The sequence below is a fragment of the Anopheles funestus genome, chromosome 2RL (assembly GCF_943734845.2).
Source record: "Anopheles funestus chromosome 2RL, idAnoFuneDA-416_04, whole genome shotgun sequence".
NCBI lineage: Eukaryota > Metazoa > Arthropoda > Insecta > Diptera > Culicidae > Anopheles > Anopheles funestus.
In genome coordinates, this window is record NC_064598.1 from 4,204,701 (window position 1) to 4,219,635 (window position 14,935).

The 14,935-nt window shown below is 45.5% G+C and overlaps 5 protein-coding genes across 6 annotated transcripts; 2 read left to right on the forward strand and 3 right to left on the reverse strand.

The window, feature by feature from the left end:
* The first annotated feature begins 982 nt into the window (after nt 1-982).
* LOC125765518 (protein dimmed) lies at nt 983-3,465 on the forward strand. Of its 2 annotated transcripts, none has more exons than XM_049430741.1 (5): nt 983-1,346; nt 1,657-1,874; nt 2,558-2,702; nt 2,808-3,016; nt 3,087-3,465. In XM_049430741.1, exons 1-5 carry the CDS (start codon nt 1,291-1,293, stop codon nt 3,218-3,220), a joined length of 762 nt encoding a protein of 253 aa, XP_049286698.1. In that variant the 5' UTR covers nt 983-1,290; the 3' UTR covers nt 3,221-3,465. The 2 variants fall into 2 exon arrangements, with proteins under 2 accessions (XP_049286698.1, XP_049286697.1); XM_049430740.1 differs by having other exon boundaries at nt 1,000-1,346; nt 2,805-3,016.
* Nucleotides 3,255-6,121, reverse strand: LOC125765516 (mitosis initiation protein fs(1)Ya). Its single transcript, XM_049430737.1, has 3 exons — nt 5,986-6,121; nt 5,692-5,913; nt 3,255-5,583 (listed from the first exon to the last, which is right to left on the reverse strand). The coding sequence occupies exons 1-3, from the start codon at nt 6,001-6,003 to the stop codon at nt 3,646-3,648; spliced, it is 2,178 nt and encodes a 725-aa protein (XP_049286694.1). The 5' UTR covers nt 6,004-6,121; the 3' UTR covers nt 3,255-3,645.
* A 2-nt stretch (nt 6,122-6,123) lies between these two features.
* LOC125765519 (RNA-binding protein 48) lies at nt 6,124-6,817 on the reverse strand. Its single transcript, XM_049430742.1, has one exon. It carries the CDS (start codon nt 6,694-6,696, stop codon nt 6,124-6,126), a length of 573 nt encoding a protein of 190 aa, XP_049286699.1. The 5' UTR covers nt 6,697-6,817.
* Nucleotides 6,818-7,113: 296 nt separating this feature from the next.
* Nucleotides 7,114-11,447, forward strand: LOC125765517 (regulator of chromosome condensation). Its single transcript, XM_049430738.1, has 5 exons — nt 7,114-7,331; nt 7,482-7,570; nt 7,682-8,055; nt 9,253-10,065; nt 10,417-11,447. The coding sequence occupies exons 2-5, from the start codon at nt 7,492-7,494 to the stop codon at nt 10,705-10,707; spliced, it is 1,557 nt and encodes a 518-aa protein (XP_049286695.1). The 5' UTR covers nt 7,114-7,331; nt 7,482-7,491; the 3' UTR covers nt 10,708-11,447.
* LOC125765515 (augmin complex subunit dgt6) lies at nt 11,434-14,195 on the reverse strand. The gene is made up of 2 exons (XM_049430736.1): nt 11,865-14,195; nt 11,434-11,792 (listed from the first exon to the last, which is right to left on the reverse strand). The coding sequence occupies exons 1-2, from the start codon at nt 14,181-14,183 to the stop codon at nt 11,649-11,651; spliced, it is 2,463 nt and encodes an 820-aa protein (XP_049286693.1). The 5' UTR covers nt 14,184-14,195; the 3' UTR covers nt 11,434-11,648.
* Between the last annotated feature and the right edge of the window lie 740 nt (nt 14,196-14,935).

Below are 14,935 nucleotides of genomic sequence, written 5' to 3' on the forward strand. Positions count from 1 at the left end.
GAGCGCACCTCTGACGTCACGAGTGACGGACGATGCGCGAGCCAAACCGCACGCACAGCTAATCTACGCCGGGCCACCGTACAGACGACGCGAGCTTCGGGGTACATGCATGTGTTGTGCCTCGGCCGTCCCACCGAGAAAGCTCGATACTCTCGACTTAAGGAAGGCTTGACACCCGGTTCTTTCGGATGGGAATCCCGGTCGATCAAACAGATTGGAGCAACGGATCATTCTCTATATTGGATTAATGATTGAAATTCCATTCTTAAACGATGATTAGTCATCTAAAATGCTACAATTATGGATTCTTATGTGGAGTAATTAAGAAAGGGATTTCTCTGGGAACGCGGGAATTTTCAGCATGCGTTTGTTAGAAACGGTAGTGTTATGATACTTTTAACTATATTTGTTTGTCTCAATTCTTCGTTGTTTTATTTTCATATGCAATTTACATTACATTTTTTTAATATTATGCTGTCTTACTTGGAAAATCCTTTTATTTTGTATTCATCTTACTTGCCTAATTTTACATTTTCATTTTGTTTGCTTATCATGTAAAGGAGAAATACTGCATTTAATGAAATTGCTTAGTTTACTTTTTTCCACATTGCTATTCCGGTTACTTTTGTCTTTTGCAATCAATAAAAATAGCGAGAAAAAAACGTTCTTCCAAGACATTGCACCCGCAGTTATTTGAATTGCATGATCAATATTGAACGTTTCATAAGCGAGATATCCGGCAGATGAGAAATATTGACAACATTATTCAAACCGTGGCGTATTGAAATGTAAATACAAACATCATACCACACAACTATGGATAGTACTTATTGATTGTTGATTAATAAAAAAAAAACGAAAGTTAAATGAAAAAATTATGGACTAAAACAAACAAACTTTAAAATGCTTGAATCCTGCCTCAGATAAATCGCTTTAAGGTTACAAAAACTTATAGCAGAAGACGAACCGGTCTCGGTTCCTTCCACTGTATGCCGGCGGCCATTGCATTTTGGTCCTGCTTTTCCCCTATGTCACGATGGGAGGAGTAACGCACAAAGGACATGCGCACATTTGGTTGCACCTTTGAACAGGAAGATGCACCCCCGGGCCAGCATCCTTGGAACCTATATAAGAGTCTAGCAGGTCCAGGATATGCGTTGTAGTTTCGTTCTGCCGTCGGAGAGACAGTACCAGCAGTGAAACCAGCAAGGGATTCGTTTTGTGGAAGCATTACTTAAATTCGAAGGAAGCAAAAGTTGGTGTAACTTAAAGTGTGTCGAGTTTCGAAGGATGGATAAAATTTGTCGCTCTCAGTTACCGGATTCTTCCTCATCACCACCATTGAGGTTATTGCTGTGATCCTTGCCACCATTTCCATCTTTCCCAAGAAGAACGAAAAACCCTATGAGTTCCATTACATCGTGACATCCCGTGCAATTCTTACTCTTAATCGGTGTCCACTGTTGGATTGTGTGTGCCTCTGAGCATCTCTGTGCTTTTACGTGATTCGTGTGTCCCGTCTCCCTGTCTGGATAATATTATTAATAATAGAACGTGAGAACCTTGTGGTGCTTAAACTGGTCAACTCGATTTTCTATTTCTACTGCTGCAAATGGATGTGCTTGCGTACAACACTCCAAATGGGTCGTCGTACAGTGGCATCGGATTTCACAGCTTCGATGATGAACTCATGGCAGATCTACCATCGTGCGTATATGCACAGCACCATCAGCTAAACACGGCGCCTGGAAATGGAAATGGTGCAGGCAGTAGCAACAATGTTGGACACAGCAGCCACACCAATAATGCACCCAACTTGCGGTTGAACCCCAACAGCATACGGCAGATGCAGCATCAGTACTTGCATCACACAGGTAAGCGAGGCCCCCTTTCCAAGGTTGGTGCATTTAAGCATTGAATCGCTTCTTCGTTTAGGGGTCAGAAGACGGTCTTGAAGGGCCAAGTTCGTTATCATCTTACAACATGGCTCATTAAGGACATTAAGGCATCCTCAGAGATAATTATACTTCTCTAAGGATATTTCTGTCTAACAGACTAATCGCAGCAGATTATTATTTGTCCTTCATAATAGATCATTGTAACTTTTCAAATGAACCCTTCAGGAAGTTTATCAACTAGAAAGAAGGTTACAAAATGGCCCCTCATCCTGGCGTTGAGGGGATGTCTTTCTTCCGCATAGAAGAAGCCGAAGCATGCGTAATGAAACCACTTATCATACTCATACGGTGCATCGAATCGAAACACTATCGTACAAAGTCACGCACAGCGTCCCACACAGGCCGATGCAACTAATTTTTATTGGCTAATTTTATTTTGCATTCACCTTGAAGTGCATACCGAACTAGATTGAAGCTTTAATGCAATCATTAAAATACCACCCCACGTGCAGCGGTTTAACACCTTCGTGAAAGATCCGGAAAAACCTTCGGCGTTTCTTTGACGATTAGCCTTTAGAAGAACGTTTGTCGAAAATGGAAATATATCGCGGTACGATTCGATTTAAAGAATAATTAGAATTTCCATCCCGTTTTCACAGACTGTCTGGACTCATCGACACCGCCCAGTCCGTCCCTGTCGACGACGATGGGGAACCATCCGTACAATCCACCACCGTACAAAATACAACGTCAGCAAACAAATGTTCGTGAGCGCAAACGAATGATGCGTTCAGCACCGAATGGGTATGTATCCGCTGACCGATAGCGGACAGCGAAACGTCTTCCCAAGGATTATTTTGCTTATTGAAGGTTCCTGTATTGTTTCCACCTTTTCGCTCCCAACAGCAGCATTAATTCGGCGTTCGATGAGCTGCGTGTTCACGTGCCAACGTTTCCGTACGAGAAACGGCTCAGCAAAATCGATACGCTGCGGCTAGCGATCGCCTACATTGCGTTACTGCGTGAAGTCCTCGAGGCGGATTACGACCCCCTGACGTACGTGGAAAAGTGTCTCCGGGGTGAAATTAAAGCGGATCGAGCCCACTGGAACACGAGTGGTAAGTGCTCGGTGGATGTTTTCCCTTTAATCACCATCTTACATTACATTCCGGTTTGTTTTATGGTTAGATTTAACGGCACGACTGTCGTGGATCAACTGGGAAAATCTTGGCGTTCATCCGGGTCGACGTACAATCCTAACATCACTGGCACTTGGCTCATCGGAAAGTCTTGCTTGTGGACCACCGCCCCATTTGATCTAGATTGTTGTTGGTTCCCAGCAGAAATTTTATGGTCCAGTTTAATGTCTTCCGTTTTATTTCATAATCGTCGTACCGAAAGTACAGGGGCAAAATATTGTATTGTCTTTTGTGACTCCGAATCTCTATTTATTCGCATTAGAAGCATACTCATGTACTAAATATATTGTCTAGTTCTTTATCGTGGCAAGATGTCCACTAGGGTTGGTTGGCAAATGTCACACGAAAATAAAACTACTAAAACAAAACGCGAATGTGTTACGACATTCAAAAATTATATTTTTTTTCTTCGTCCTTTTCCATCTAATGGCGCACATATAACAATCTTCCCTAAATGTAATACAGATCATAGAAATAAAAAATAAAAAACAATAAACCAATCATGTACAAAATTATATACGGTCACTCTGGTCTGTCGCCTGGTCGTACTACCTCCCGGTGGGGCCATTTTCACTGCCTGCGCTTTCGCTGCTCGCGTTGCGCAACCGATGAATCGGTTGGCGGCTCTGGATGCGCTTCCGTTTTGCGACCGGACTGTACTGCAGCTTTGAATCCGGTAACGATTCCGCAACCATCGCCGGCACGTATGGCTGAGTTTTGGTAGACGTTACACGACGCCGCTTTTTACCGACATACGACAGGCGATATTCATCCGAACCGGAGGATGACGTGCGCGTTATACCACCGTCCGATCGGGTGTAACGGTGCTTAAGATAATCTGCAAAAGACGCAGCCCGCTGTATTAGTCCACCACCGCCCGTACTCGTAGTGGTCGCTGAAGCCGAATTCGACCTGCCAACGGTGGCGCTATGTTCTTCCTGTATGTCACTGCGCGATGCTAAACGAATGACGTTCGACACGATCGACCACAGTTTGCTGCTGCCAGTGCTGATTACTTCCTGTGACTTTTCTTTGCTCTCGCACTTCGTGTGCAGTTCATCCGGGAAACATTTGCCTTCCCGTATGTTGGGACGTCCCTTTACTGGTGCCGGATAAAACACATCGTCCGTTCCGGATTCGTCTTCCGCATCCTCGACCGACGCATCGTAGGCTTTGAACGTGTCGCCAAGTCCAACGGCAGAACAACTGTAGCTGCGGGCTGGAATACCACCGCATGGTGTGCCCCAGATGTCGTCGGTCGAATCGTTTTGTTCGTCCTCTTTCTTTTTCATCTCGTGAAGCGCTTGGAAGGAAATCACTTTCTTCAATGCTGTCCCGCTCGGTTTTGGTGTAACCGGATAGCTATCGGCGGAGTGTAGAATGAGCCGATTGTCCCGATTTTCCAGCTCTACCAATGCGTTCGCTTGCAGTGATTCCATATCGCGATGCGTTTCGTAGTACTCGGAGCCTTCGGTTGAATTCTGATTTAGAACGGAATTCCCATGGACCGCTTCTCCGACCGTAGCGGGCAGTGCTAGCTGAACCGTTTCACGACCCGGATCACCCGATCGTACCATGCGTTGAGCCTGGATCGATCGAGCCGCCATTCCACTGCCTGTTCGCTTCAGCGCCGGCGTAGTACGTAGATCGAGTGGATCTTTTGCCGGCGACGCGATCATACTGTTCATACCGCTGCTCATCGTTGAGTTGAAGCTCATTTTACGCTGAGTGCCCGGTTGGAGCATCTTCGAGTATACGCTGCCCACCCCGGTATGCTGTGCAATGGCGCGCTGTATGCTCTTCGACATCACCTGCCGTAGCGGTGTCGCGACCGCTTTCGAGCGATTGCGTATGATGGCCCGCACCTTGTCCAGTTCGTTCGGTACCAAGGGTGATGCACCGATATCTTCCGTACGGCTGTCCGTTTCGCTGCCACTGCTACAGTGAATGCTTGACATCTGACCCAACGTGGCCGAGTAGGATTCATTCGGTTGCTTCGGTCCCGTCGGCATTAGTTGCCACTGGTACATGGGTGTTGAGGTGGTACGAACCAACTTCCTCGAACCGGCTCCACCCGGTCCATCCATCCGTAGCATCCCGGAAGCATTCACCTCAGATGTATTGTTCGTCATGGAGAGCATGCTTTCGAAGCTTTGGCGGCTTTTTCGTTTCCAACGCAGATTGATCTTTGTCAGTGGGGTTAGCAATGCTTCGTCAACCTCGTCAATTTTATTGGCCGGCTCGGCAAAATCGCCCGGCACAAGACTACTCTTTCTTCGTGCGCGAGTTTTTACCATATCCGTACGGTCGTCCGATTGGTCGGTTCTAATGTTTTCTTTATTTTCATCACCAGTTGTTGGGACCAAGGCACCTGTGTCAACGGTTCTGGTGCTTTCGAGATGGCACTCGTCTTGCTTTTCTGAGGCATTCTCGCAAAACAAGAAACATTTGTTTTTGTTCTGAAAGTCGGCCAATGAATAGAAAACCTGCAACGGGAAAAGTGGTGTCCACAGCCATTAATCCTCCTTAGGAAGGCGTCCTTACTGCTTAAATTACTCTGCTTTACTGGCCTATGACCACGAAGTTCTACTAACCTTTCGACATCGATTGCATTCCAGTGGCAGATGTTCCTTCAATATGTGCACAATGAGCAAATTGTTCGGAGTGATTTTGGTGTCCTTCCGTAACGGGAACGGTCTATCATTGCATATGTAGCAAATTTTACGTAACATGGCGTCTTCCTGATGGTTTCCATCTTCGTGCTTCTGCCTGCACTTGGCGCAGCAGAAAACCTGCAGGCAGGTTCTACACTGCACCTGATTCAGAAGAAAGCAATTAATGACTGTTGTACAAATCACATCGTTTTGTATCCTTGTATTCAAACTTACCTCCTTCGGGATTATCATTTTCTTGCTCCAATCACACACGGAAGGTGGAACTGCTTTCGACGCACAGCAATGACCGCCACTTTGGAATTGTTATGGATGTCCTGACAGATCAACACTACTACCATCACCGTGTGAAACTCATCGACCCTTTTTAGCACTCTTCTTAGTAGTTGGAATAGAAGCTATTTGCTGGTCGACACCAACACCAGTGTGGGATGGTTTTCGTTGTTCGAGTTTTGTTCTGTAGCGCACCTCCGACCTCCGCTGATTCAATTTAGCCTTTACTTCTGCAACGCTTTCTCGTTCCGGCGCGTAAGAAATGTGTAGTATTCCACCGTAAAAATTGCGTGCATCCAGTAACTTCTTCGCTTGCCGGGCTTTCTCTAGCTTTGCGAAGCACACGTGAAACACATCCGTAAACGGTTCGAGCAATAGCTCGTCCGAACCTTCATGCTCCCGTTGCCAAACGTCCGTAATGTTGCAGATAGTTTCCAATGCACCGAAACGGACCAACTCTTGCCGTAACTCACGTAGCAAATTTATTTGCGGAACACCGAATATTAGTAGATGGCGCGATTCGTTCGCTACGGAATACACACGGACGGCAGTTAGCTGGCGGGATCGACGGTATAATGGACGGTTTTGGCAATATCGCTGACGAATGTGATGACTGTCCGATGAACCATTTATTTGTTGCGACGCGCCGTTCATGCTAGCTCCAAACGATAACAATATCAGAGCGAATTCGTTCCGAATAAAAGACGAAGGATATTGCAGTTCGATAGTTTGTTTACTTTTTGAAAAGCCCGACCAAATGTCAAGCACGGTCAGAAACCCCTTTTTGCGGAAAGGCCTTTCAAGGGACCTTTTGTCTAGGCAAGATGGGCTAAATTAATTATTTATAAATAAGAGATATTACCGAGCAAACCCATTCATCTTAAACTGACCCTAAACTGCACACAAAAACCCTTAAACAAAACAAACGCTGTTTCAATACAATAATGTTGAATATTACCACTCGCTGTTTGGATAGGACAATAAACGTTCATTTCAAACGGGAACGAAGCGTTTCATGGCAAAGCGTTTACGACAGGCGGCAGCTGTCAAACGCTTCGTTTCGGTGCATGGGTGACTGCATACCAGCACCAAGCTGGTACTTGGTATGTTTCATCCTTTTCCTGCGTCGTAGGTAGCAGAACGGACGAACAATTTTGCACCGTGTACCTGGAGATGCACAAAAGCAGTGTGGCAATCGGGAAAATTGTTACATTCGTTTCGTTCTTCACTGGTAACGGTGTCCTTTCGCCGAAAGGGTCTATTGCAGTTACGGACGAAGAGTGAAACCGGTGAGTAAGCTGTGTGATATTGCAGCAATGTGAAACCTAACCTCAATTCGTGTGTGAAATACAGCGTGGCGCTTCTTGGAGAACCGCTCAAACGTGTGAAAATTATAGTTTCTCCATCTAAACTAGTCTGTTTCGGTTGTTTGCTTGTAGCCGCGTAACGATGGGACGTGGTCGACCAAGAAAAGAAACACCGGCCGAAGGCGAAGGCCCGGCAGCGAAAGTCCATCGTACCAGAAAGCGTAAGTTTTCTCTTATCATCGGAAACGCTAAAATTAGCCTCTCGGCAGCAAATTATTTGTGCGACGTCATTAACGTGCGCGATATGACCCTGTCGTGCTCTCTATTTTCAGTTGAAATCCCGTTGGCAACGTTACCGAAGCTATCGGGTAATGTGCTAGCCTGTGGTCAGGGTGAGATGGGTCAGCTGGGCATGGGCGAAGACATTATGGAGAAGACGCGGCCCGCCATCGTTGAGGGCCTTTCGGATGTGGTGCAAATATCGGCCGGCGGTATGCACAATCTGTGCCTCACGCGGCATGGCACGGTGTATTCGTTTGGTTGCAACGATGAAGGTGCACTCGGCCGGGACACGTCCCAAGAGGGATCCGAGTTTGAACCCAAGCTGATCGAACTTCCAGGATCGTGCGTGAAAATTTCGGCCGGCGATTCGCATTCCGCCTGCCTGCTAAACGATGGTCGCGCATATGCCTGGGGCTCATTCCGGGTAAGTTGTGATCGGTTAGATTGATACGCAGTAATACCCATTTCCCCTGGGGTGGTACCAAAGGTTTCTACAGCATATAACAGCGTCTAAGCGGGTTTTCCCGCCAAACTCTTCGTCACCATGCGAGAGTTCCCATAGTTCTTACCTGCAACGAATCCTTCCCAGCTGTTGTTATTGTTGCTATTATTTCGGGTAATGTTTTCGGGTGCATGAAACCCAAACGGGCAACAGCGCGAGACGACAGCTGGCAGCTTAACCGTGCGCCCGTAAGACGAGGGGAAAATTTAAAGTTTCCTTATTCCTGTTCCAAATTAGTTTACCATTCTGTTTGCTGTTACCCGTTTAATGGTTCCCACAGCCGCTGTTGTTGCGTAGCATGAAGGAGAGAAAAAGAGAAAGATAGAAACATTCTTGTCGTTAAGGAAATAGCGCAGACCTTTAAATCCTCCCCTAGTCATTAACGGTCACCGGCTGCATTTTTTTCTCTCTCTTTCGTTATTTCATGTATTTCTTCTACCAAATTGAAAGGTATTGAATTTGTTGGTTCGCTTACATTCCTCTCGCTTTCGTCCTTTACGACATGATCGTGATCGCGATACCCGGATATCGTCGCTGTGTGAGGCATCTACCCAGCTAGTGGTAATCTCGCACTTGGAGCACCCGTACGAGTACCTGGTTACTCTGGTTTGTTTGCTTCGGGAAGGTCTGAGATAAGGCATGCAAATATGCCTCAGCAAGGCAGCTCTTTGAACAGGGCGTTCGCTACCAGCAATACATCAGTTGCGGATGACGCGGTGTCCTGCTGTAACATAGGAAAATGGTTTCATTTCTTCTAGTTGCGTTTGACACTGATTGAAAACAGCGGATTGCCAGCCATTTGAGTCAAATATGCGAGCTACCATTGGGGAGTATCGATTGTCACCAATCGGTGCTTTCTGGCGTAGAACTCAATTCAGACTAATCTATCACTAGCTCGCCACAAATGCCAAACACGATTGATTCCACATCCATACGATTACGGTTCTTCGTGGAGGATGACTTACGAGAGAGAGAATGTAATGCATTGTGAAGAACTGGACGGAATGTTTGATCCTCCCGCGTCAATTGGTTGCCATCTCCTTCTGCAATAGGTGACCGGGCAGATTGGCGCGGGAAATGTGCCAGTTCGCTACTAATGTGTACTTTCTATTCCACAAGGATTCGCACGGAAACATGGGACTTACGCTCGAAGGCAACAAACGGTTACCGATCGAAGTGTTACCGGGTAACCGGTGGGTGGATATCGCATCCGGTTGTGACCATCTGGTGCTGCTGTCCGAGCTGGGCCACATCTACACGGTGGGTTGTGCGGAGCAGGGTCAACTTGGTCGTGTATCGATCCGCGCCGCATCAGGTGAATCTCGACGCGGCAAAACAGAGCTTTTACAGCCGGGTATAGTGACACGGCGCGGCAAAATGATTGTGGCCGACGCTGTTTGGGCCACCACGTACTGCACGTTCTACAAAGATCATCAAACCGAACGCGTATTCGCCTTCGGATTGAATAACTATTGCCAGCTCGGTATACCGAATCCAAGCGAGCACGTCGTCAAACCGGTGTTCGTACCGGAACCGACGAGTTTCAGCGAGGTGTTACAGATTGCCGGCGGACAACATCACACATTGGTATTAAAAACGGACCACAAGGTGTACGCCATCGGACGGAAGGAGTACGGACGCCTCGGGCTAGGAAGCAACGTCACAGACGACGCCAAAACGCTGCAACCGGTAGATTTTTTCGCCGACAAGAAGGTGGTCAGTGTGTGCTGCGGTGAAAGCACCTCGTTCGCCGTCACTGACAAGGGCGAACTGTATGCCTGGGGTATGGGTTCAAGCCTGCAGCTCGGCACGGGGTCGGAATCGGACGAATCCAAACCAGTGCTTATCACCAGCAAGCAGGTGGCGGGTAAAGTGGTCCTGAAGGCGTCCAGCGGCGGACAACACAGTTTGTTCCTCGTGCAGGAACCACCGGTAAGTGATCGTAGATATTACACTTATTAAACAGATGTGATTATTCGAATTTTTTACATTACTCCTTGGACACGATGGTTTAGTCGGGATTTGAACTCGTTCCGTACATTGTGTATTGAGCTTGACATAGTCCACATTGCTTGACATTAGTTTGTTTGTCACTAAATTCGTTTTTTTTTTGTTAATGTCTGCTGTCGAAAGGTCAAGGTCGAAAGCTCTTGGTCATTTTCAACGGAACAGGCTTTTCAATTCCAAAAAAATACAGAAATATGATCGAAGGATAAACAGTTTCTAGCGCATCGCAGTTCTTTGCAAGGCCGCCGTCCACTGAATCGGTATTTCTTGTTACAGAGCGTAAAGGACAAAATGTCACCGAAAGCTGCCGCCGTGAACAAGAAGACTAAAACGGATGCTTTGGGTACGGAACCGGCAAATGGTGTAGCGAAACATTCCGAAGCCAGTAATGGTGATGAAGCGGCAACGACGAGTACGGTTCCCGAACCAACAACGAATGGTGTAAATACGGATGTTCCGGCGGATGATGCGAGTACTGGAAAGGGAAAAGCAACAGCTCCAGCGAAAACAACAGCCGGCAGTAGCAGCAGCAGTGGTGGTGGTAGTAGAAAACGGAAAATCCAATGAGCACGGAACGGCTCGTTGCTTTTGGTAGGAAACTTAACATAATTCGTAAGCTACTTCTCCTAAGTAGCCAGTGGTAATAGGACATTAGGTAGCGCCGATAAGAAAACATCATTGAAGTTCTTTGTGTGCCGTGTTATATTTATCTGAAATGATGTTTTAGCTAGGAAGTTGTAGTTTCGTCATAGTATCTCTGTTTTTTCTTTCTTTTTCGTTCTCTTTGTTTATTAAACCCACCAGGCGATAGTGTCGTGTTTGTGCTTTTTTGTTTGTTTATTAGCCATTTATTCTTTCCTTGCTACCGGAGATTTCGTGTATCGATTTAATATCGATAACAGCAGGAACACTAGGTAAGAGTTTTCATGACTGCAGCCTGGCCCTTGTGCTTATTTCTCAGCCCTACGAAACACACAGCTCAGTTCAGTGAATCGCACGATCTTTTTGTTTGTTTTACTCCATGGGAGTGGTACCGTAGTGTATTGTATTAGGAAGTTCCTGCAAGCCCAGTTAATTGGTGGTGACAATAGCTTATTTTAAATGGCAAAAGACACGAAAACGCACGAGTATTGAAAAAACGTGCCACTAGCCGTTAGCACAGTTAGGTAGGTTTTTAAGCAATCTTGTTGATAAGTAGAACTTATTTTTTTCAATTTTGTTCTGTGAAGAAAAAGTTGCTGTAATATGAAATCGACTGAGCAAAGATGCGAATAAAATAACATGATAAATGATTTTGATATAAAATATGTTACCGTTTTTGTTTATATGTTTTAATGTGGGAAGGTATATTAGGGTTGACTTTTATATGTTTATGCTTATCCAGAATTTGTTGTAATTTCAACTCCTAAGCGCTCTCACTAATAACGTATGTTCAAGCATTTATAATGCACGCACGATAACCGATCCGAGGTTTGACAAAAATACAAATAACATCGCTTAGCTTTCAATCATTCAAAATCAGTTACTATTCCGTCGCTAACATTAAACAAGTCATCGTCGTCCGTAATCCGTTCGGTTTCAGCAACATCGATTTGACTGCCAACACTGGTCGCAATCAGTGTGCGTGATAGGTCCTCCAGCAGGCCGCCGTTCTGCGAAAGAAAAAAGAAAAGAAACATTCCGGAACCGTTTCATTTAAATTAAACCCCTGATAAACTATTTACCTCAGGACTGATGGTTTTTTCGTCAGAAAGGTCTGCTGCATCCTGGTGGATTGTGATGGCTTCCTGCTCTGTTTCGACAGCCGCAGGCAACTGGTACCGAGTTGGCAATTCATCATGCCTCATCAACGAGTCCAACCTTCCCGAGGGTGAAGTGTGAACCGTTGCTTCGTTCTCGATCAGCGAGCTTCGTGTGGTGGACGCCCTTTTAGCCACGGGTGCCCGGAGCAACGTTTTAGGTGGGAGTGAAGATTTGGGAGTGTTGGATTCGGCATAGATTGCCATCAACCGAGGGCTAGAGTGTCGATCATTCGACAAATCGATCATCCGTATCACCTGCGGTTGATGAGCAGGTATCGGAACCTGTAAACTTTGTGCCGAATTTGGTTTCTTTTCCAGCTCGTCCTCGTTCGGTGTACGCGCCACTGTTCCCGTGCCCACCTTTTCCGGTGTACCCAGCAGGGTGGATGAAAATTCCGGCCGCAGCGTCATCTCACTAAACGTGGAAATGTTCATTGTGTTGTTAATTCTTGTTGTCACGCATTCGTTAGATCGGGATGTGCCGTTTTGACTCGGTAGTTTTTGACTCTGCGCCTTAATGCGGTTTAGCATTGTTAAAGGATTGAGTTTTTCTTTTCGTGCTACCCGTGGCACTGCAAACACGACCGAGCTCGGTTGCTGTTCTCGGTTTAAATTGTCAGACGCGGACTTCAGATGCTTTGGGGTAGGTTTCGGGCTTCTTGGCTGATACGCGCTGAATGAGAGTAGTTTCATACGAGCATTCATCAGATGAACTTCCTCTCTGTTTAGCAGCGCTAACCGTTGGCTGCTTCTACTGTTGGGACCGTTAGCGGGGACGTTATCCGAATGTACATCAAAATCCATCACGATGGGTGGCGTGCAGAAGAGTTTATTCTTAATAGCGAAATTACCTTTCCCAAGTTCGGGGCTTTCGCCGGCACCCGGAAGATCCCGCAGTAGACATTCATCCAGCATTGGTAAGCTTCGCAGCAGCAAATCCACCTTCTGGCGCATTTCATCACATTTAACCGCCACCATCGACAGCTCCTTAAGCTCGAATTTCATAAGCTCCGGGGTTTTCACACAAAATCCAGCGAAAAATTGCTCGACGTTTGGCAAAATATTTTCGAAAAGTTGCAACAGCTTGATGGGATTTAGCTTACCGTTGTCATCGTAAACTTCCTGCGTAAGCTGATGAAGGTCCGTGCCAGATTGGCAGCTATAACTGTCGAGACAATCCTTCAGCTGGTCCTTCGTAAATGATAACGATAGCTCGTTTCCCTTCAGTTTGCTAACGGTCTTTTCCACAATACGGTCAAACTCCTTGGCGATAGCTTGCATACGTTGCCGAACCTTTTGCTGCTCCCTGAACTGAGTGTTTATCAGCACGGTCCACATCTGCATTAGCTTTTCGTAGGGAATCTGTTTCGCCAATTCGCTACCCTGCAGGATCGTTTCGATGAGCGCATCTATCTTGCGTGTCTTCTCCGTTAGGACGCTCATGTCCTCGTGAATAGTGCAACTAATACGTTCCCCAACATCGACCCAAACTTTGTGGGAAGCAATCATCTGAGCGATGCGCGTCTTCGTGATTGGCTCAGTGTCACCGGAACCTTTCGCTCTGCGCAACTCCTCCTGCAGGACGAATCGTATCAAGGAGAGCAGAAATTTCATAAACTTTGCGCCACCCGGCAGGACGACAACGTGCGCCTTGATCTTCTCCATCCCGACCAGTTTACCGCGTTCGATTAAATGGTTCACGTACTCGACCGTCGAGGTACGAAACGCATTTTCCGCACCCTTGTCGTAGATTGGCCAGTAGAACCGTTTGCGAAACTCGCGCGCATCGTAGATGTTGAACAGGAAATGCATCACTTGAATGAAGGCCTTGGTGTTCGATTTCAGGAATGCACCACGACAAAACTGTGCCCTAAACTCATCCGTTGTTTGGTGACGCTTGGTCAATGCGTGCAGGCACCGATAAATAGCTACATCGAGCTGCTCCTCGCAACGGCTTATCTGTATGCTTGACGCATTTTGTCCAACCGATAGTTGACTGTTGGTACGCTTTACCGATGCTTTTTTACTCATTATGAAGCCGGGTGGATGGGTTTTACTGTGTCGACTGGGTTGTAGTGATAGACGTTTCCTGAAATAACGATGGTGGTTTAGTTCGCTCGTATCACAGCACAGGCAGACATTTGTTTTGCACCAAATTCGTTTGTAACTGTCATTTTGCAAAAAGACGTTGATCTTCTTGCCAGTGATGCCAGCGAGAGGATTTTTTAACAGGGTGCTCATGTAAATTATGTACATCATTCTATTTACACAAAAAAGTTTGTACATATTTATGTGCCAAGTCTTGTGTTTGCAATATAGAATGTAGAAAAAATGTTATTGTTCCGTTTTTAAAATATGATGGACTGCGAAAAGCGTTGCTATATTTAACCCCGTCACTAAACGCTTAGCAATTGTCGCGGCTGCAAACGCGATTCAGAATTTTTTTGCGAAACTATTCGGAGCGCGACTTGATGCTATGACAGTTTTCTGACATGACGGTAAACAAATACATATTCCAAAATTTGCAAATATAAAATAAATTGATTTATTTTGATGCGAATTGGTTGTAATAAGTTTCTTTTCACTCAAACAATGCTGTAAATAGAAAAAAGCATAAAAAATAAGAAAAAAATAAAAATCTTCTGAAAACCCGAAAATTTCCTAAGGGGTTAGCCTTGGTTTTTTTTGGGAAATTTAGCAAAATTTTAAAAATTGATTTATTTTGATGCGAATTTGTTGGAATAAGTTTCTTTTTACTCAAATAACGCTTTAAATAGAAGAAAGCATAAAAAAAAGAAAAAAATAAAAATCTTCTGAAAACACCAAAATTTCCTAAGGGGTTAGCCTTGGTTTTTTTTGGGAAATTTAGCAAAATTTTAAAAATTGATTTATTTTGATGCGAATTGGTTGGAATAAGTTTCTTTTTACTCAAATAACGCTTTAAATAGAAGAAAGCATAAAAAAAAGAAAAAAATAAAAATCTTCTGAAAACA

Coding starts and splice junctions, on each gene's coding strand:
- LOC125765518 (XM_049430740.1), top strand. CDS start 1,291: ATGGATAAAATTTGTCGCTCTCAGTTACCGGATTCTTCCTCATCACCA. Junction 2,703..2,804: donor ATGCGTTCAGCACCGAATGG/GTATGTATCCGC, acceptor CGCTCCCAACAG/CAGCATTAATTCGGCGTTCG. Junction 3,017..3,086: donor AGCCCACTGGAACACGAGTG/GTAAGTGCTCGG, acceptor TTTTATGGTTAG/ATTTAACGGCACGACTGTCG.
- LOC125765516 (XM_049430737.1), bottom strand. Junction 5,584..5,691: donor AATGCAATCGATGTCGAAAG/GTTAGTAGAACT, acceptor TTCCCGTTGCAG/GTTTTCTATTCATTGGCCGA.
- LOC125765519 (XM_049430742.1), bottom strand. CDS start 6,696: ATGAACGGCGCGTCGCAACAAATAAATGGTTCATCGGACAGTCATCAC.
- LOC125765517 (XM_049430738.1), top strand. CDS start 7,492: ATGGGACGTGGTCGACCAAGAAAAGAAACACCGGCCGAAGGCGAAGGC. Junction 7,571..7,681: donor AGTCCATCGTACCAGAAAGC/GTAAGTTTTCTC, acceptor CTCTATTTTCAG/TTGAAATCCCGTTGGCAACG. Junction 10,066..10,416: donor TCCTCGTGCAGGAACCACCG/GTAAGTGATCGT, acceptor TTCTTGTTACAG/AGCGTAAAGGACAAAATGTC.
- LOC125765515 (XM_049430736.1), bottom strand. CDS start 14,183: ATGAGCACCCTGTTAAAAAATCCTCTCGCTGGCATCACTGGCAAGAAG. Junction 11,793..11,864: donor AAAAAACCATCAGTCCTGAG/GTAAATAGTTTA, acceptor TTTCTTTCGCAG/AACGGCGGCCTGCTGGAGGA.